Raw genomic sequence first — 21,100 nt, forward strand, 5'->3', positions numbered from 1 at the left:
GCTTATTAGTTCAATTCTATGTAACAAATCACATCTTTCAGTGTGTCAATTCAAAAGTCTTTTGTTTAATCAATGTTATTGTAGTGCAGTATTCTAATAGTAATTTTGTAGTATTTATGCGTTTTTCTATGGTATTTTAACGTTGAAGTCTATGTATCCTCTTAAGCCATATCCAAGTATAAAGAATGATTGCAAGGCTCAATTAAGGGCAGTCTTATACTTGTGTGAGAAGCAGCGAGTCAATTCTATAAAGCTTCATCATAATCATGGATCGAGTCTAACAAAAGCTCATTATTTGTAGTGTTTACCGAAGGTTAGTTCTTCTATAAAAAAAGAAGCTTGAAGTGAACGATAAAGTTGTAATAAAGGTAAACAAAAGTTATAATTCAGTGGTCGTTGAAGTTGGGGTGGGGTAGGGGGTATGAGAAGTTGAGAACATAACATGTTTAGAAAAAGACTGTAGAAGTTATATTGAAAAGATAAGGCGCTTACCATTTGGAGAAGGAAATGCTACTGCAGTTCAAAACTACTTCGTAAGGATGCAACTTCATAATGCAAATTTCTTCTATAAAGGCAAGATATGAAGAATTCGGTGATGTTACATTCAACACAATGTACTTGACTAAAAGTACAACATGCCATTTGTAGTTCAGGTAAATACTAAGAGGTTGCATATAATTCTTTTGTTGTTATTTATTAATTTTTATTTACATTGCATAGTATAATGCTCTATTTGTAATTCTTATGTTTTTTTTCCTTAATTTAGGGTCAACAATATAAATATTGAAATGGAGGTTATAGTATGTATAATATGCATGGCTCTACTTCAAGAGGAAACGATGACCAGGAGCTCAACTAAACAATGGAAGCAAACAATGAAACAAATATCTTGTATAGAAACCAATGATTTGGATCCTATTTCTTCTTAACACAGATTTCAATGCATATTCAGATATTTTGTATAGAAACCAATGATTTCGATTAATATATAATCTTTCGGTTTTTTTGATATATTGGAAACAAATGAACTTCGAATGATCAACAACAAAGACCTCTAAGTCTACCTAAAAGGAAGGTGAGGAAAGTTAAATCAGGAGAAATTGCCCCAAGCAGTGGCTGCATAAGTTTAGCACAACCAAGTGCAGTACGATATTGTTTACATGTATTCAGAAAGGCACCCAAACTCAAGTATATAAAACACATATAGAAAAAAGTAGACACAAATTATTCCTATAAGTACATTGGCTTTGTTATGTCAACATATAAGAAAACACTTAAGAAAAAGCCCAAATTATTCCTATAAGTACATTGGCTTTGTTATGTCTACATATCACAGCACTGAGTGAGACGCAGAATCAAGACACTTTACATAATTCATACATAGAAGTTCACAACAAAATCAATCTATGGCCATCGCCAACCTCTTTCTCATCGGCGTTGATGAAGGATGCGAGCAACTTTAGCTTATACGACTCAAAAATCTGCAAGAACAAAACCACGCCAGTACTCAGTTGATTAAAGAAATTGGGTTTAGGTGAAAAACAACCTGGACGCCTTACAGTATATTGGTCAAAGTGTAGAGTCCAAGCTAAGCACAGAGGACTTTGGGAGGTAGTCTGCAACCAAAATGTAGAAGAGATCCATAACTCCTGTGTGTGTCTGGGAGCTGCTGTAATTAGATACTAGAGTCAGAGTCTCCCCATCGTTTATTTTGACTGAGCCGGGTTGAGGATAACAAGTGGACATTCCTACAATATAACCAGCCTCATCTCCAGCTTCCTTCCCTTTTCCATAAATTGGTATTGACGAACACAGAACCCGTCCATCCTAATGTAATCACAAACAAGTACATTACGTAGAGGCACATACTTTCAGTACATAACTCAAACAAGAAAGAGACAAGGAAGAGTGGAATTTAGCCTGACATACTAAGAAACTCTTGACCTAAATCCTACATACAATATGGTCGCAGACTTGGAAATGCAGATAATCTAAACGGTGATGTATCCAAGCCAGTACATACTACTTACAGGAATTATAAAAGGTTTTTGAGTTCTACCACACCGAAAGAAATTAATTTAAGGCCACCATAAGCCAAATTGCTAAGAGTAGAAGAAGAAATCACCTCTCCATATAGAGTTGATCTGATCCCGCCTGTGTGCTGATGAGCTACACCATAGACGACATAACCACCAGTCGGCATGGTAACCACTGTTGATTGGCTGTCAACACACCCATCACTAGTCGCACTGCAAGACTCTTCGACATCATATTCAACCTGCACAATAGAAGGATATAGCCTCAATCATAAAATAGGAATAAGTTCATACAAAACTGCAAACACCAGAATATTGATGCATTATCATCACTCGAGCAAATACAATTACAGCATATCATACGATGAGGTGAAACTCACTAACCCGGCACTCATGTTCGATGGCAAGTCCAGCTGAACGATTCATTTTATCAGTAACATCGAAGATATAAATCTTGACAGGAATGATAGAATCAGACCAATCAACCCACTTCACAGTATATCTCAAGTAGAGGTTTCTCTTGACACCATTAAAGCCTTGTTTTACTCTGCACTGTGTACCATCATAACAACAACGCAAACCTCCTTTGTACCCCGGCCTCAAAGGCTGGCCTCGAGAATCGGTTGACACATTATAAAGATCACACCTGCACTCGGTGCATCCCAACCCATTCTCCACTCCCCGTGTATCAATGGCATGCACATTGAGCAGCCATCTCTCCTCATAGCCAGCGGGAATCACTGCCGGATTCCCAACTTCAATTCCAAATGGATCCGGAACATGTGTATCTGTTCTCCGTGTTTCGGACCCAATTCCAAAGTACTGTCCATTAGTATACCCCTGGCACACTCCACTGTTTCTCACAAAAGCGAAATCCGACCTTTGAAAGTCGTCAAAACGAGCCTCCTCCGGCTCCACAAAACCTGTCCGGCCATAATACCTCCCGACAACCCAATGATGGAGATAAGTTTCGTGAAGGGGAATCGGATTACCTTCCTCATCAATTACTTCACCATTGAAGCTCTTGATTGCAATATGACCTCTCGGGAAGTTGACATCGTAGTAATACTTGTCTGCAACTGATCCTGGTTCCAGCACAAACTTAGGGGAGACAAAAACACTAGTTCTTGTCTTAGGTTTGACAATTCGAAGAGCATGTGAGCATGGTGTGCTTAATGCCAATGCTACCATAGCCAACAAAAACACGCAACCTTGAAAACAACTTGCCATTTTTTTTCTGCCAAAATTAAGATAATCTCTGGTTATACAATCAGAACACACACACGCACAAGCCCAAGACTCAAATTTTAAATCATAACAATCGATGTTGTTGACACCCCAAAAAACCCATCACCATCCCTTATAAAAGGATAGGGGTAAAGCGAAAGGAAGACATTTTTGAAGTATCAATATCAACACTTCAAAATTAATTTCCTTTATGCTTTTTTGCAAGAATTATGGATACGGGTAATCACATGTGAAGCGATTTTCACACTCTAATTTTCTCCTTCTACATATTCTTTCAACTGTTTCCATCACTACTCACAAAAAGGACGGACTGAGGAGGAGAAAAGAGAGGGCATAAGGTAAATGATTTCGCACTCTCCCTTTTTCTCCATCTCTCTCCTAATTTTATAAGGAAGTATGCGGAAATCATTTCCGTATTGAAAGTGCGCATTTCTGAACATATTATGTACTTTCCAGGCGAAATTTTCATATGGTTAATATGGAAATGAACAATTATAATTCAGTCATAAAAATAAAAGGCTGAAGAAGCGTACCAGAAAAAAAAGAGTTGTCTGAGATGAGAAGTTGGAGACTTCCAACCTGTTTGAAACAATCAAACATATGTATCACGGCTTATGCGTGTATGGGTGAGCGTGCACCGCCCCGTCAAACTCTATATAGACTAGAGAGAGAGAGAGAGAGCTTGGAGGTGATTGGAAACTCCAGGAGTATGACGGAAGCGATGACGTTTCGTGCTATCTACAGTTTGAAAATTTTTAATTTTAAGATAAGGATAAAAGAAAGGGTAAAGTGAATAATACCATAATTAACTTTTTAATGTAAAAATATGATTTTTCGTTGAAATGAACCGTACGTAAGATTTTCGTTAAAATTTTTTTAAAAATTAACTACGAAAATTTGACCATCTCTTTATTTATATTTTTATAACAATATTTAAAAAATCATTTATATGAAACGAATTTACAGCTATTTGTTGTTTTGATTGACAAATATCATAAAAATCATTGAAATCTAGTAGTAATTTTATAGTGCTAAATAGTTGATTAACTGTGTTTTTGTATGGTATTTTAACAATCAAGTCTATGCATCAATAAATAGAATAAAAATCATTGAATTCCTTGGTACTTTAAAATGTCCACGTAGGAAACCTTGATTAAATAGGAGAAATCCAAGACAAGCCGAACCTAGTAGCAAAACAAGATCCCTGCATCGCACAACAAAATAATTTCATATTACAAAATTTAGACTCTAGTAAATGAACACTTTCGGACCTTCTCCATTAGAAAAGATTGTAAAAGACGTCATGCGTTGGTTGGATGATGGGTTGGGGTCTAGTGCTTATGTAGCTAGGTGGGGTCTAAGCAAGCGCTTAGACGAACTTGGCAGATTTAAGTAAATCTATTAAATTTTACGTAAATAGGTGTCTGTTTATACTTAAAATATATGTAATTATCATAAACTACAAAATTTCGTGCATATCCTTCTTTCTTCCTTCTTTCCACTCTGATTTCCCTCTTTTCCACCAAATTTATCTCTTCTCCAAAAGGCAACTGACCTTTAATACGTTTTTTCATTTAATTGCGGCAAAAGCTAAACCTAATTTTAGTGCTTGTAAATTTGGATTGAGAGAGGGAGCTGGGGGAGGGAGTAGACAGAATAAATGAAAACCCACATATAAATCAGAGAAATGATAAAAAAATCAAAAATCAAAATTGAAGGATTTGGGTCTCCTCCAAGAAACACCAAACCAATCACTTCAACTCCAAAAATTCATCAATCAAAAAGCAAAGTTAAGCAAACCCAGTTCACAAAACCTATGAATGAAAAGGAAAAAATTGAAGAAGATGGGTGGGTGAGAAAGAGAGCTCTTGTGCATATTCGAAATATAGAGAGAGGAGAAAGAGAGCTTGGATGAAGAAGTTGAGTGGATTAGAGAGAGCTCTTGGATGAAGATAGGTGGGTTAGGGTTCTTTGAACTAGAATTTGGGGAGAGGGATTTTCTCTCTCCCTCCTCTGTTTCTCTCTCTACAAAATGAGAAATAAGAGTTGAAATTTCTGGATAACCTATTTATATGGGAGGACAATTTAGTCATTTTAAGGTGTGGGAAAAATCTTATTTCTGTCTAATTGTTGTGCATGGCATGCACATATTTGAAATGTCTTATTTCTATCACAAAATTAAAAAATTATCCTATTTTTAGGTATTTTCCAAAAAGAAATACCCAATCACCTAATCTACAAAGAGAATATCATATGATTACAAAAAATATATGAACAGAATTGAAAGCGTTTTGCTTCACTACAATATAAAAACCGAGTGAAAACAGGATGAATATGTCGGTAACGACATCAAATTTTTATTCAAACGAGATGGTGCTAAACTGATATCTTGCTTTCAACTTTACATATAGTGACGATCATATCGTTAACAACCACCTGAATATTTATGCAAATCTTCAAATTTATTAAGTTGATAGGAGCTTTATAACTTCATCACACGTTCACCAAACAGATGAATATGATCTTACAAATGTTTATTTTATGTGATAATAGTAGCTTATGTTACTCAAAGTGTTTCTGCAACCAAAATGTAGAAGAGACCCATAACTCCGCTATGCATCTGAGTGCTCTCGTAGTTAGAAACTACAGTCAGTGTCTCTCCATCTTTTATCTTAACTGAGCCCGGCCGAGGGTAACAAGTGGTCATTCCAATGACATAACCAGCCTCATTTCCCGCTTTTTTTCCTTTTCCATAAATTGGTGTTGACGAACACAAAACCCTTCCATCCTAAATTAAAACGATTACAATTAATTAGCAAGAACATTAGTTAATCAGTTGGTTAATGACACTACGACAGTGTATAATTACTAATTTGATTAACAACCAATTAAATTACTTGGAGTGGAAGAAAAAAAGCACCTCTCCATGCAGTGTTGAACCAAGCCCCCCAATGTGCTGATGGGCTACACCATAGATGACATAACCACCGGTTGGCATTGTAATCTTTGCCCATTTGTTGTCTAAGCACCCATTAGTGGCATTGCAAGATTTTTCAACATCATATTCGACCTGCACAAAAGAAAGATACATAAAGAATCAAAAGATTTATGTTGTCAAACTGTAACGATGAACCACCCATGCGTGTTAGCAACAAATTAGCAATCAAAATAACGAAGTTTTACGTTGTATCGAGACAGACAGTGTTTGATAAGAGAATGTTAATGTCATACAGTACAAAATTAAGTTCATAAATTAATTAATTACCAGGCAATTGTGTTTAGCTCCAGTAGGTGCTGAATGATTCATTCTATCAGTGGCATCAAGGATATAAATCTTGACAGGCACAACAGACTCGGACCAATCAACCCACTTCACAGTATATCTCAAGTAGTGGTTTTTCTTTTCACCACCAAACCCTTGTTTCAGTCTGCACTTTGCACCATCAGGGCAACATGTCAAACCCCCGGCGTACCCAGCCGGCAGAGGCTGGCCACTTGGATCCCTGGACACGTTATACATATCACACCTGCACTCCGTGCACCCTAGGTCATATTCCACACCTCTAGTATCAATTGCATGCACGTTGAGCATCCATCTCTCCTCAAACCCTTCAGGAACCCCTTTACCATCCCCAACTTCGATTCCATAATGACCTGGAACGTGTGTGGCTGTTTTTCGTGTTTCGGATCCGAGTCCAAAATATTGTCCAAGAGCACCATTCTGGCACATCCCACTGTTCCTCAGCCATATAACATCCGATTCCGAGAGCTGCTGGGGAAGCTGCTGATCTGGCTCCACGTAACCTTTCCGAGCATAATATCTTTCAACAAGCCAGTGATGGACGTAGACTTCATGAAGAGGACTGGAATTCCCTTCTTCATCAATTATTTCAGCATTGAAACTCTTTAGGGCAATGTGACCTTTTGGGAAGTGAACGTTGTAAAAGTATTTGCTGGAACTTAATCCTGGTTCCAACACAAACTTAGGGGAGAGGTAGACGCCAGTCTTGGTCTTAAATTTCTTGTGTTTCAGATGTGCATGTGAACATGGAGTGCTTAATGCCAATACTAGCACGGCTAACAAAAATACCCAACCTTGAAAACAACGTGCCATTTTCCTGCTAATAATGAAATGGTAATCTCTTAGAAAAATACTCGCGCAAAATGCTCATGAAATCTCTTATGGATAATACTTTTAAGAGAAAAGTCTTCCTTCACTAACGTGATATCATTTCATTGTATAACTGTAGAAACGAAACCGTTTATTGTTTTTATTAGAATTTAAGACCATCTGTAAAAAATTCTTCAATTTGGATACCATTGTCATCCATATATGTTGAAAAAAATTGATGGTTATAATAACAAAGTAGCATTCTTGAGGTAAACTGTCAATTTCTTTGATTCATATAGATAACCAAAGAAACTCTAACTCAAATAAATTTTTTCTAGAAATATCTGTAAACAATGATAAATGACTCAAATTATGACATTTGTATGTAAAATAATACCCCGTTAGCGAGATTTGAGCACTCTCACTTAATTAAGAATGAAGAAAGTATTATTCATCTCTTATTTTTTTATGTCAATCAATCAATAAATATATAAACTATCAGAAATTACAAAATAATATTCAAGCGTAAGATAATAAAATAACATGATATGACGACATAAATGTCGACGTTCATCACAAATTTGAAACGCGCAAGAAACAAAAAAGTTAGCTAAAAAGCAAGTTTGAAGGGCTTTCTGTAATGGGGGAAAAGATTTTCAAATAGTTACAGGGACTATAAACACACAAAACTGATCTCGTCATTTACATGGGTGCATTTTTCCTCACTACCCTCAAGTGATGGTAATGCTCATTACCCTACTTAATTATTACTATTGAATGAATTTAAATTTTGATATTTGTGTTTATCCACTACACAGATCTCAAAATTTAAACTCATCCAACAATTATAAAGTGGTGAGGAAAATTATTCCCTCATTTACATACGTTCTAGCTAGTATAGGCGGGTTTCAGATATAATTACAGACCTTACTTCTATTAGGTCAGTTTTTGTTTGTCTGGAGTAACATTGTGGATATAAGAAAAGACATAAGAAAAACCCTTCAAAATATAAAAAACCAAGACAATGTAATTGTTATAAAATGTTTTCCACCTTGATTGAATCTACAAACCCCATAAAAATTGAAAGAACGATGAAAATAAAAAGGTTAAAAGTAGAGAGAGTACTCCGAAATGGATGTCTGCTGGAAGAGGAAGCTCTCAACCACCGAAAGAGTATGAGGTGAAGATGAGCACCGTGTAAGATATGAATCCATTACCTATCCATCCTATCCTATATATATATACTTATTTGTAAGTGTGTCAAACACAAATGAAGAAAATAAAACGTGAGAAATTGCCTGGAATCTGGAATTGTACATGTTTTATCACTGTGTACGGTTTACTTGTCCTTGGTCATCCCACGAGGAATAGAACTTACGGGCAATCTTAGACTATTCCATGGAAGCTTATCGCCGCTGCCACTTCAGGAAAGACAGATGGGTTAATTTCTTCCTGCACAAGCCAAATAATGGTATAAGCGTTAGATTAGCAGTCAGCCCTCAGCCATGACGATGCTAATTAAGGGAACTAAGAAAATATGACTGCATTTAGTTTCATCTTAGGTTTATTCAATTTGGATCAAACATTCAAACCTATCGGAGTAAAAAGATTGCAAGTGATACTCGAAGCCGCTATAATGAGGGGTGAATGATTGCCGGAGTTACGTACGGAGGGATCGACTGCGTATTATTCAATATTCGATTGATTACGATGGTTTGGTGAACAAGAAAGATTTGTCAAAGTCAATTTTTTCTTTTTGTCCAAGTTTTTCCATTTTGCTAGTAAGATTTTAAAATCAAAAAGAGCTGCTGTTAAAGATTCAAACAATGCATGTATATAGCAGATTTCAACAATAGTTGCTATCTGTCAACAACCTAGAGAGAAAGAGAGAGAGAGAGAGAGAGAGAGAGAGAGAGAGAGAGATATATATATATATATATATATATATATATATCAAGGCCGGTCCTGAGTATTTAGGGATCCTGTGCAAAACTTAGATGGAGGCCCTTCATTCTTTTTAATGTAATATTTTTTTAGTATTATCTTTTTTTTTCAATTTTTTCATCTATAAAACTAAAATATTACAAGTTACTACAACAAAAATAAGTTGTTTGATCGCCCAGGTGTTTTTCCTTACCTTCAAAGGTCCTGAGTTCGATACACGTTGGATGTGTTTTTGTTATCTCCTTAAAATAGCAAAACAATGTTTTTGTTATCTCCTTTTTAATTTTACAAATTTCAAAAACTTAAAATAGCAAAACAATATCACAGGGATTCAAACCCTGCACAACGGATAAAAGGTAAAAAAGCTAAACTGCTAACACTAGAACCACATATGACATTGTCTTTTGCATCTACTCTATTTTATATGCATATGTATACATGTAATGAAAAATTGGGAGCCCTTCTGAATCGGAGGCGTTATGCGGTGGCACCTGTTACACACCCTCAAGGCGGGCTTTGATATATATATATAAATATATTGTCAACATTAGTTGCTACTCACAGTAAATATTGCTAAGTGAATATTAGGAGCTGCAATTAAATGGTCTTTAGATATTAGTTCTGTAAAGGGATATAAAAAACTCCTTACGGAAGACAATCAATATACAGAAAATTGACACACAAACACATTATTTCTGAGGATTCATAAGTACGAAATCTACATCTATGAATTGATCATGTAATTAGTTCTTAGAATTAATAGGTCCTCAAATTGTTCATAGCGCTAGCTAGCTGCGGTTATCTTTTGAGATTTGATTACAAAACTAGTCAATTACCACATGTTTATAATTTCTTGGCGCGGCGCGTTGTTTGTGGGAAAATGTTAGAAAAGTCGATCTAATCTAGAATGGATTGTAGGCATGATAGTTTAAAATTTTAAAGAGGTCTGTTTCAGTTTAGGGTTGTTTGGTAATTATTTGGTTTTCAATTGAAAACTCGTTTGGTAACACCTTCAGTTTGAAAACTGAAAATCAAAAACCAAAAAATGAAAGTTAGTTTTTTGAGTTTTTAAAATTTGACTTTCAATGTTTAAGTTTTGGTTTATACTGAAAATAGCTATCAAACAACCTTTAGTTTTCGAGAAAATGAAAAAAAATTCAGAATTAAAGACTAGAAGCAAAAATGTTTTCAAACAGCTTCTTAGTCGCTCATATGGAGTTTGGAAATGGGATCAATCGGAAACGATGACAACTCATGGATATAAAAGTTGGGAAATTATTGTGCTAGTAAGCTTGACTATGATTTTGCAAATGCAATGTCGAATGGAGGAGGCGATGGAGGACGGGATGGTGGGATGGGTGACAAAGAACAGTGACAGAGTCAGAATTTTATGTGACAGATGGCCTTTCATAAACGTATGGATTTTTTTTTTTTTTGAACTTATAACATGAGTAATTGAAGTAATTTTCATAAAACTGAAAGACCCCTTAAATTCAATAGAGAGAATCAAAAGAATTGCACAATACAACTCAATAAAAGGCAGAGAGGAGGGTAACTATAGAAGAGGGCAAAAAGGAAGTCTACGAATAATATATGATTAGGTTGCTTTAGAAATAACTAGAAAATAAGTCTGCGCTATGCTGCGGGAAATCAGTGTACTAATCGTAACTGGATGAATAAGAAACATTTATCTGAATAAATTCAACATAATAATGAATGAACAGAGGGATGTATAAGTGAATAAGGTTGATAAGATAAGTAACTTGTTTTTTTATATAGATTTAAGCAAGCTGATATGAAAAGGAATTGAACGTTTTTTTTATTTTAAAGATGTGGTCACAAAAAATGCTTTGTTTATGTTATAAACAGTAGAAACAGAAGCAAAATGCAGTTTACACATATTTTGCCCTTGTAGTGAAGATAGGGAAATATATGTTACAAAGGAACACAAATGATAGAAAGTGTTTTGTACCTGTTTAAGCAGGAAATTTGTGAAGGCAGAACGTTTAAGGCAACAAATAGAAGGGATGTTTGTATAAGCCATATGAAAAACATAAGCAACATGCAGTTCACACATATTTTCTCCCTGTAGTAAAAGCGGCAAAATACATGTCCTGCAGGTGAGGCATTTGTTTGAGCGCTTAATAGAAAACATAAAAAGTGTTGTGTTTTTGTTCTAGCAACGAAGTTTTTCAACCACAGATTTTCAAACCAAAAAACATGCAGAACATTTTGTAGCACTCAATGACGGAGATTACGGTTCATTTCTTCTGAGAGCGAGCATCTTCCACACTACAGGAAAAAAAATAGAAATAATATTTTAAGAAACGTTGTTACCAAGGAAACTATTTAGGTGTGTGGGTGGAAAACAAATTGTAGTTTACCTTTCTTTTGATTTTTTTGCTTGAGATTTTGTCTTGAGCATGGCAATCAGCACTTTGTCGGTGGGTTCAATTTTGGGGACAACCAGATTGTGGAATTGACCAGCAATTGTAGCAAAATTGGTTGTATCTGTTTGCTCGTTGCGATGTTTGTTGCTGTGAATGAAGGGAAAATTTATGAGGTTAGATAGAAATGTGATAGTTATGGAAAACTGGGTGAAACAGTGGTGCAAAGAGATTGGTTGATAGTTTTTTATTAGCAACAAAACATACAACCAAGAGTAATCTTTACCTGTCAGATTTGTTGGCTTCATCAGTGAACAATCGGTTCAATTGGTTGGGGTCGTTGCTGTAGTAGCTGGGAAGGCGTCAACGGAGAGGAGGTTGTTTGGCTCACAACTTGTTTTCCTGCGGTGGTAGTCGGTGTTTGTGGCTTGATTGAGGCAATCATTGGGTTGGAGAGGTCTTGGTCTTGGAGTAGTCCATTAACGATGAAGTCTATTTTCCCGAAATCTGTGTTTTGATTTCCAAAAGAGAGTTGGAATTGTTTTGTCTCGCCGACCAAAGTTTTAAGAATTGGTGGTAGGATGAAAGGATCGTCATAGCGGTCCTTTATCACCAAAGTATGGCAAGAGACACGAAGCATCTTTTTCGCATATCTTCCTATCATGAGGAAGTTGTGTTGATTCGTGCTATCTTCTAAGATAAGGTCGATCTTGAACCTGTGCAAGAGGAGAATATCTTGTTGTTAGGCAATCATTACTATTAATACCAATCTTGTGAGCAATTTATAAAATGTAGTAGAACCATGGTAATATTGGGCATGCATGAAGAATATCGACATAAAGATAGACAAATTTTTTAGGTATAAATTTTTTTCATATATGAAGTATGATTCATGTATCATCATTATGCTTGTTTTAGAAATTTTAAAGTTCGTTTGTTAAAATTAGGGAAAACTGTGCAGTTGTAGATTATCACAATCTTTGATAACAGCAACATTTGTTAAATTGTAATAGAGATGCAGACAAACTCCAAAATTATTTGTATGTATGCATTGAGATTATGAATGAAAGATGAAGTGAGGCATAAGAGGGAATGTAAAAGTATATGTTGGTCCAAGAAACCTTTTTGTTTGCGTGTATAGCTAAGCGTGAATTCAAAAGATTGTAGATTGAACCTTGAAGTATAAAGATACACAGAAAGACATTGTTGAGATAACGTAGGTATGAAAATGTTATTAGTTATGAATTTTAGAACGATAGGAAATGTAAAAATGACTTAACAACTGAATATAACGGAAAAATGTAAAATAGATGGAAAAGAATATTACCAAGGTTCGGGTAGTTTGTTTATCAGACCATGTTCATTGCATTCAAACGATTCAAACATTTTCTTTACAATTTTGTGGCAGGATGGGCAAGACTTGTACCACCAACCCCTAGCCAAATCGACTCCAACAATAGCTGCTTCGCATGTTGAACTTTCATTCTGTTATTGAATCAAAGGGTTTTCAAATGGTGAAAGATGTTAAGCCATCACCTCAGAAACATGAAGAATAAATTTATAGAGAAACAAAGCAAGAGGCAGTTAAGCAAGATGCATCACGAACTTCATGTTTTTAAAAAGTAGTGATTTTTGTTAATAGGTTGGTGACGAAAGACCAACCCTGTGTAATGCAGGATTAAGCAAAAGCAAATCGTCGATCGTTTTTGACTCAGCACCACCAACGGTAGGACGACCTACATACATATCGGCTGAGGTAGGCAGCATCCGAACAGGTGATCTCAAATGCTCAAACCTATTTTGTAAATGTTTTGGTGAGAAAAATAAAACGAAGAAACATAAATGAGAAAAGTATTAAAGAAGGGTTGTTGGTTTACTTGTGTTTATATTCAGAGAGTTGGGGAATGTCTGGATTGAACACATAAACAGTTACTCCCGTGCTTCCGAGAACAGGGTTTCCTAGACATGAAAGATAAGAATAAAGAAATTGAAACTTTTAGAGCTAGATAAGGCATTTCGGGTTATCACCTTGGTGTAGTTTTACTTTGAGGCTTGTCAAAGCAATAAATACAGGTGGCAACAATGTTTGTATTTTGATGTCATCAAAAGTTGTGGCAGTCTCTCCCCATAAGGTGACTCTCACTGTTTCACCCCTGTAAGTAATTTAAAAGGTGATTATTTTTAATACTCTATGAGTGCGGTATCAAAGGTGTAAATTGTATTTAGAATCTAATTGTTAGAATGGCAAATCCCAAGTTTTTATTTTGGAAATTCATGTTTCCAATGTTGGTTTTAAGAAAACTGAATTGTCTGGTTCTCGTGCACTCTGCCTGTTCGACAAAATGTCGAACTCAGGTTACATTCTTGATATTAAACTTGGCTACCATATGAGCATTCGTGATAAAAGTGGTGCCAAATTTCTCTCTAGTTTTGAGTCAATGGATTTATTGGCAAGCTGTGAGGACTCAGGTTTCTGTGTTGTTATCAATTGTTCCATGGGATAATACTGCAGAGGAATTCATGACAAGGGTGGAACAATTAGTTAGAAGCTCTTCAACTCGAAGTCCAAGAATAAAGATTGTGTTCTGGGTTTTGATTGTTCCAAGGTGATCAAATGTGAGGTGAGTTTTGATTATTCCATGATCATTTATAAGGAGGATGCTAGTAATTTGGGATTGCATCATTTAGAAACTTGTATGGACAAGAATAGAAAACATGAAAGAAAGTTCATTCTCTCCAGGTTTGGAAATGGTTGCTGTGTTGTTTGTTGTGTTGTTTTTTATCGTGACTACTGCAAGGGCATTCACAATAAGGGTGGTGGCTCAAAATTCAGGATTCCTACTGTCGGAGGAAAATCTCTGGATCTACATCTCTTTTTTGTTGAAGTCACATCTCGTGGTGGGCTTGACAAGGTGATTAGAGATCATAATTGGAAGGAAGTGATTGTGGCCATCAATTTCCTAACAACAATTGCCAATGTTTCGTTTGTCTTACGGAAGTACTACTTGTCTTTGCTGTATCACTTTGAGCAGGCTTATTATCTCCATGAAGTAGTTTTTAGCATCCCAGTGCTTGAACCTGTAAGCAAGGACCTTTTCAATGGGTTAGCCATTGTAGAGGAAGGTGCGAGTAGAAACGAGTTTCCAGGTCAAGAAAGTGCAGAAGTGCAGCTTGGCTCTTCAATCATGGGAACCATTGATGGGAAATTTGACAGTGAATATCTAGTTACTGTCAACTTGGGTTCTGACGAACTGCAAGGTGTCTTGTATCATGCTCCTATAGCTACATGTGTTTCTCATATATTACTGAAAGGTGTTGGATCTATAATACAACTTTCATTTCTGGTTTATAACTAGTGGAAGATTTATGACAATGAGAGATGTTGTTATTCTTTACCATCTTAGTAAAGATGATGTTGAGCAGAGGAAGTTGGATGTAGCTTTCATTGGTGCAAAATACATGCTAAACTTGGAAAATAGGTGTAGTGTTTCAGTGGCAAATGATTTGGTCAATACCATTGCTCATTTTTTGGGAGGGTGTAATGTGGAGTCAATTTTTAGGCGGTGAGCTACTCTGCTACTCTAAAGAATCAATCTGTTGCTAAAGAAGTAAGTTCAATGGCAAGACCATTCCAAGGTTGATGCAACCTAGGAACTATATCATGAACTGAAGATGAAGTTTCCTGAGATTGAAAATCTATGACGGTCATAGTTCAATTGTAATCTTACTTTGTAAGTTTAGTTTTAAGGGGGCGTATTGATAGGATACTGCCAAGTGGCTTAAAAAGATGATGACATGTGTACATGGTTGTTTGTAGTTAGTTAGTAGTTAGAAGATAAATAACAGGTTGTAGCAATTGGAATGGCAGTTAATGAAATTGTATTGTTGTTCTCATGTTCTTTACCTATCTCTCTGTGCAATTGTGGAAGATGTAGAGTATGGTTCTAACACTGTCAATACACCCATCATTAGTCGCACTGCAAGAATCTTCAACATCATATTCAACCTGCACAATAGAAAGATATAGCCTCAATCATACCAAAAAAAAAAAAAGGAACTATGTTCATACAAAACTGCAAACACCAGAATATTGATGCGTTATCATAACTTGAGTGAATACTACTACAACATATCATACCGCTGAGGTGAACAAAAGACTTATTTTCTTGTTGAAGGCAAGAAATATCTCTTTTCAACTGGAATACCCTAGTGTAGTTATTCTGGTTTCCATACATATCCTTCACGGACTCCCACAAATCTTGTGAGGATTCATAGTAACTGAATATCTCAACAACATGTTTCTCCACGGTGTTGACCAACAAGGACATGACAAGTTGATCCTTGCACAGCCATGCTTCATAGGCCTGAAGGATCTGGAGTTTCAACACTTCCATTGATGAACCCTAACTTTCCCTATCCTCCTAAAGCAAGTAAAACTGCCCTAGACCAAGGAAGGTAGTTGAACTCATTCAACATCACCGAGCATAGACGTTGGTTGGTATTGACTTCAGTGTCTAAAAAATTCGAGGGAGCTACCTGAGAGCTTTCTCCCTCAAGATTGACTGAGCTTTCCTCAGCCATTACAGAAGCTTAAAAGAACAACAGCATAAACAATACGGGCAGAAACAGGTCAAGGATGACACCGCTCTAATACCATGTGGATTTTTTAGTTTCAAAGTATTTCTATTTCATGAATAATTCTGAATGTACAAGGCAGTACATATAGGCGACAGAAACAAATGGTTATAAGCAACCATCTTTACATGAAACCTTAGAGACCGGGCAAACCTAGGACACAAGCTTTTCCATAATTTAAGGTGATTTACATCAAATTCAAAACTAAGAAGTAATCAGCAAGTTAAAGGCCTTGAGTCAAGGAGCTGGAAAACTGGAAAGCTGGCGGTTGACTTGTGCATCCAAGATTACTTGGAGACTTGTGATATTAGATGACATGCTAGGGTTGCTAGGGTTAGTGACTGGTTCCAACAGTTTCTCACGAAGCAAAAATCTGACCTTTGAAACTCCTCAAAACTAATCTCCTTCGACTCGACAAAACCTATTCGACCATAATACCTCCGACAACCCAATGATGGAGATAAGTTTCGTGAAGGGGAATCGGATTCCTTTCCTCATCAATTACTTCACCATTGAAGCTCTTGATTGCAATATGACTCCTTAGGAAGTCGATATTGTAGTAATACTTGTCTGCAACTGATCCTGGTCCCAACACAAACTTATGGGAGACAAAAACACTAGTTCTTAGTTTTGACAATCCGAAGAGCATGCAAGCATGGTGTGCTTAATGCAAATACTACCATAGCCAACAAAAACACGCAACCTTGGAAACAACTTGCCAATTTTTCAGCCAAAATTAAGATAATCTCTGGTTAAACAATTAGAATACTCACACTCACAAATAATCTCAAGACTCAAAGCTCTGAATCATAACAGAGCGATGTTATTGGTATTCCAAAAACGTCATCATACACGCATCTCTTATAAAAACATAGGGGAAAAACTGCACTTCGAGGAGTTAAAGATAATGTCTTTGGAGTGCCAATATTTTGTAACAGCTCCTCAGTTCTTTTATATTGTTTTGCAATAATTATAGTACGGATAATCACAAGTGAAGCGATTTTCACGCTCTAAATTTTCATTCTTCCAGATGTTTCTATCATTATTCGCAAAAGGAAGGACTGCATGGGAGAAAAGGGGAAGTGCATAAGGTAAATGACTTTGCACTCTTTTTATTTCTCTCTTGATTTTTTTTTTTATTTGATCAATCAAATGCTAAAACTGAATAAAAGTGAGCGTGAAAATCAATTTTTTTTTTTTATCAAATTTGCACATTTCTAAACAAATTATGTACTTTCCATGCGAATTTTCATATGGGTTAATATAGAAATGAATAAATATAAGTAGAGGTGGGCACAGTCCGGTTCCACCCTCAAAATGGAAAATTTTCAACTGTTTGGTTTGGTGCAATTCCGCTTAAATTTATTACCAAAACCGTACAGTTCGGTTTATGCCGGTTTATGATTCTAACCAAAATTAAATATATGTTTTTTTTTCTAATTTTCTTCTTCTAGTACCAAACACGTATTTCAACCACAAATTCAAGTAAATTTGAGTGGTAAATCAATAGATAGAAAGGCTCATATCAAAACCAAAGTGTAGATCTTAAACTAAAACTAAAATGTACATAATGCATAATATACTAGAAAATAATAGAGAAAAATAATGTAAGGGGAGAAAAGTGATAAAACAACAAAGGAGGGGAGAGAAGTAAGAAAAATGTCTTATTTATATAAAAATAATAATAAAAAAATAATTTATATTAAAAACAGTTCGGTCCGGTTCCTTCGGTTCTTAATATTTCCAAACGGGAACTATTTGAAACGGTTCGGTTCGGTTTTTGTTCCAGTTTTAACTTGTTTGGTCAACGCGGTTTTTAAGGTTTTTTTTTTATCACGGTTTCATTCGGTTTTCCGGTCTGATGGTTGTTATGCCTACCCCTAAATATAAATCAAACATAAAGAGGAAGCGAAGAGCGTATCAGAGTAAGGCAGACCTCTTCCACCAAAGCCACCAAATCAAGTGATCTAAAACTTTGAAATTTGATCCAACGGCTAAAATTATTATAACTTTTAAAGGGACTCATATTTTAGTCATTGGATCAAATTTTAAGGGTCCATATCACTTGATTTGATGGTTTTGGTGAAAGAGATCATCTCCCCTAGAGTAAAAAGAGGAGTTTGAGATGATAAGTTAGAGTCAAAGCTAAGCACAGAGGACTTTGGGAGGTAGTCTGCAACCAAAATGTAGAAGAGATCCATAACTCCTGTGTGTGTCTGGGAGCTGCTGTAATTAGATACTAGAGTCAGAGTCTCCCCATCGTTTATTTTGACTGAGCCGGGTTGAGGATAACAAGTGGACATTCCTCATAACAATCGATGTTGTTGACACTCCAAAAAACCCATCACCATCCCTTATAAAAGGATAGGGGTAAAGCGAAAGGAAGACATTTTTGAAGTATCAATAACAACACTTCAAAATTAATTTCCTTTATGCGTTTTTGCAAGAATTATGGATTAGGGTAATCACATGTGAAGCGATTTTCACACTCTAATTTTCTCCTTCTACATATTCTTTCAACTGTCTCCATCACTACTCACAAAAGGGACGGACTGAGGAGGAGAAAAGGGAGGGCATAAGGTAAATGATATCGCACTCTCCTTTTTTCTCCATCTCTCTCCTAATTTTATAAGGAAGTATGCGGAAATCATTTCCGTATTGAAAGTGCGCATTTCTGAACATACTATGTACTTTCCAGGCGAAATTTTCATATGGTTAATATGGAAATGAACAAATATAATTCAGTCATAAAAATGAAAGGCTGAAGAAGCGTACCAGAAAAAAAAAAGAGTTGTCTGAGATGAGAAGTTGGAGACTTCCAACCTGTTTGAAACAATCAAACATATGTATCACGGCTTATGCGTGTATGGGTGAGCGTGCACCGCCCCGTCACACTTTTTTTTTCTTTTTTGCTCAATATAACCATGCTAATTACATCTATTTATTTTAGTTTTATAAGATATCAATATTCATTTTTAAAATATATTAATAATTACCTGGGTACATTATTTTTTTGCTAGAGTGAAGAACAATATTAGGGTTTAGGTAATTATTATATTGTAAAAATATTATTGATGCTTGTTTAAATTTCATAATTTGTGGGAATGGTATGTATATAGTGTATTATGTGTAGATGGTGCATATTTATATCTTTGATACTCTTCACACGTAGTTTACTATTTTTTCCTTTGATTCAGAGGCAAGCCCTACAAATACAAAAAAAGCGGACGAGTTTGTGAAACAATTTCCTTTGATTCAGTTGGGTTCTTTCATGCCCATTCAAACTGCAATTTTTTCAAATCCTTGAAATATTTGGACCCAATTAAATTTGATACCATATTCAAATTAATGAATTTTCGATTCTTCATATAAAGTTTAGGGTCATTTATCTAATTGTGTCATTTTTCGAAGAGAGAGCTGTGAGCTATGAGTTTTTAGGTTGAGCTTAGATCTGTGCGCATAACTTGTGCATGTCGTGTACATACAGTGTATGAGCGAGCTTAATACGAAGAAAGCGAACGAGCACGCGAAACAATTTTGTCCATATCCTTCTTTCTTCCTCTTCCACTCTGATTTCCCTCTTTTCCACCAAATTTATCTCTTCTCCAAAAGGCAACTGACCTTTAATACGTTTTTTCATTTAATTGCGGCAAAAGCTAAACCTAATTTTAGTGCTTGTAAATTTGGATTGAGAGAGGGAGCTAAGGGAGGGAGTAGACAGAATAAATGAAAACCTACATATAAATCAGAGAAATGATAAGAAAATCAAAAATCAAATTGAAGGATTTGGGTCTCCTCCAAGAAACACCAAACCAATCACTTCAACTCCAAAATTCATCAATCAAAAAGCAAAATTAAGCAAACCCAGTTCACAAAACCTATGATGAAAAGGTAAAAATCGAAGAAGATGGGTGGGTGAGAAAGAGAGCTCTTGTGCATACTCGAAATATAGAGAGAGGAGAAAGAGAGCTTGGATGAAGAAGTTGAGTGGATTAGAGAGAGCTCTTGGATGAAGATAGGTGGGTTAGGGTTCTTTGAACTAGAATTTGGGGAGAGGGATTTTCTCTCTCCCTCCTCTGTTTCTCTCTCTACAAAATGAGAAATGAGAGCTAAAATTTCTGGATAACCTATTTATATGGGAGGACAATTTAGTCATTTTAAGGTGTGGGAAAAATCTTATTTCTGTCTGATTGTTGTGCATGGCATGTGCATATTTGAAATGTCTTATTTCTATCACAAAATTAAAAAAATATCCTATTTTTAGGTATTTTCCAAAAAGAAATACCCAATCACCTAATCTACAAACAGAATATCATATGATTACAAAAAATATATGAACAGAATTGAAAACGTTTGCTTCACTACAATATAAAAACCGAGTGAAAACAGGATGAATATGTCGGTAACGACATCAAATTTTTATTCAAACGAGATGGTGCTAAACTGATATCTTGCTTTCAACTTTGCATATAGTGACGATCATATCGTGAACAAGCACCTGAATATTTATGCAAATCTTCAAATTTATTAAGTTGATAGGAGCTTTATAACTTCATCACACGTTCACCAAACAGATGAATATGATCTTACAAATGTTTATTTTATGTGATAATAGTAGCTTATGTTACTCAAAGTGTTTCTGCAACCAAAATGTAGAAGAGACCCATAACTCCGCTATGCATCTGAGTGCTCTCGTAGTTAGAAACTACAGTCAGTGTCTCTCCATCTTTTATCTTGAC

The 21,100-nt window shown here is 35.7% G+C and overlaps 2 protein-coding genes across 7 annotated transcripts; both read right to left on the reverse strand.

The window, feature by feature from the left end:
- Positions 1-1,173: 1,173 nt before the first annotated feature.
- LOC103962645 lies at positions 1,174-19,225 on the reverse strand. 2 transcript variants are annotated; one of them, XM_048566676.1, is made up of 5 exons: positions 19,137-19,225; positions 2,421-3,273; positions 2,126-2,278; positions 1,560-1,827; positions 1,174-1,481 (listed from the first exon to the last, which is right to left on the reverse strand). In XM_048566676.1, the coding sequence occupies exons 2-4, from the start codon at positions 3,264-3,266 to the stop codon at positions 1,570-1,572; spliced, it is 1,257 nt and encodes a 418-aa protein (XP_048422633.1). In that variant the 5' UTR covers positions 3,267-3,273; positions 19,137-19,225; the 3' UTR covers positions 1,174-1,481; positions 1,560-1,569. The 2 variants fall into 2 exon arrangements, with proteins under 2 accessions (XP_048422633.1, XP_009373663.1); XM_009375388.3 differs by lacking the exon at positions 19,137-19,225 and adding an exon at positions 3,818-3,969.
- On the reverse strand, positions 5,728-9,196 carry LOC108865339. Of its 5 annotated transcripts, none has more exons than XM_048566673.1 (6): positions 8,988-9,196; positions 8,713-8,847; positions 8,521-8,621; positions 6,550-7,405; positions 6,205-6,354; positions 5,728-6,072 (listed from the first exon to the last, which is right to left on the reverse strand). In XM_048566673.1, exons 3-6 carry the CDS (start codon positions 8,607-8,609, stop codon positions 5,851-5,853), a joined length of 1,317 nt encoding a protein of 438 aa, XP_048422630.1. In that variant the 5' UTR covers positions 8,610-8,621; positions 8,713-8,847; positions 8,988-9,196; the 3' UTR covers positions 5,728-5,850. The 5 variants fall into 5 exon arrangements, with proteins under 5 accessions (XP_048422630.1, XP_048422628.1, XP_048422632.1 ...); XM_048566671.1 differs by having other exon boundaries at positions 8,521-8,626; XM_048566675.1 differs by having other exon boundaries at positions 6,550-7,402; positions 8,988-9,145.
- Positions 19,226-21,100: the final 1,875 nt, after the last annotated feature.

The sequence above is a fragment of a genome, unplaced genomic scaffold, assembly GCF_019419815.1.
Source record: "Pyrus x bretschneideri cultivar Hongxiangsu unplaced genomic scaffold, Pyrus_bretschneideri_v1 Contig42, whole genome shotgun sequence".
Lineage (NCBI taxonomy): Eukaryota > Viridiplantae > Streptophyta > Magnoliopsida > Rosales > Rosaceae > Pyrus > Pyrus x bretschneideri.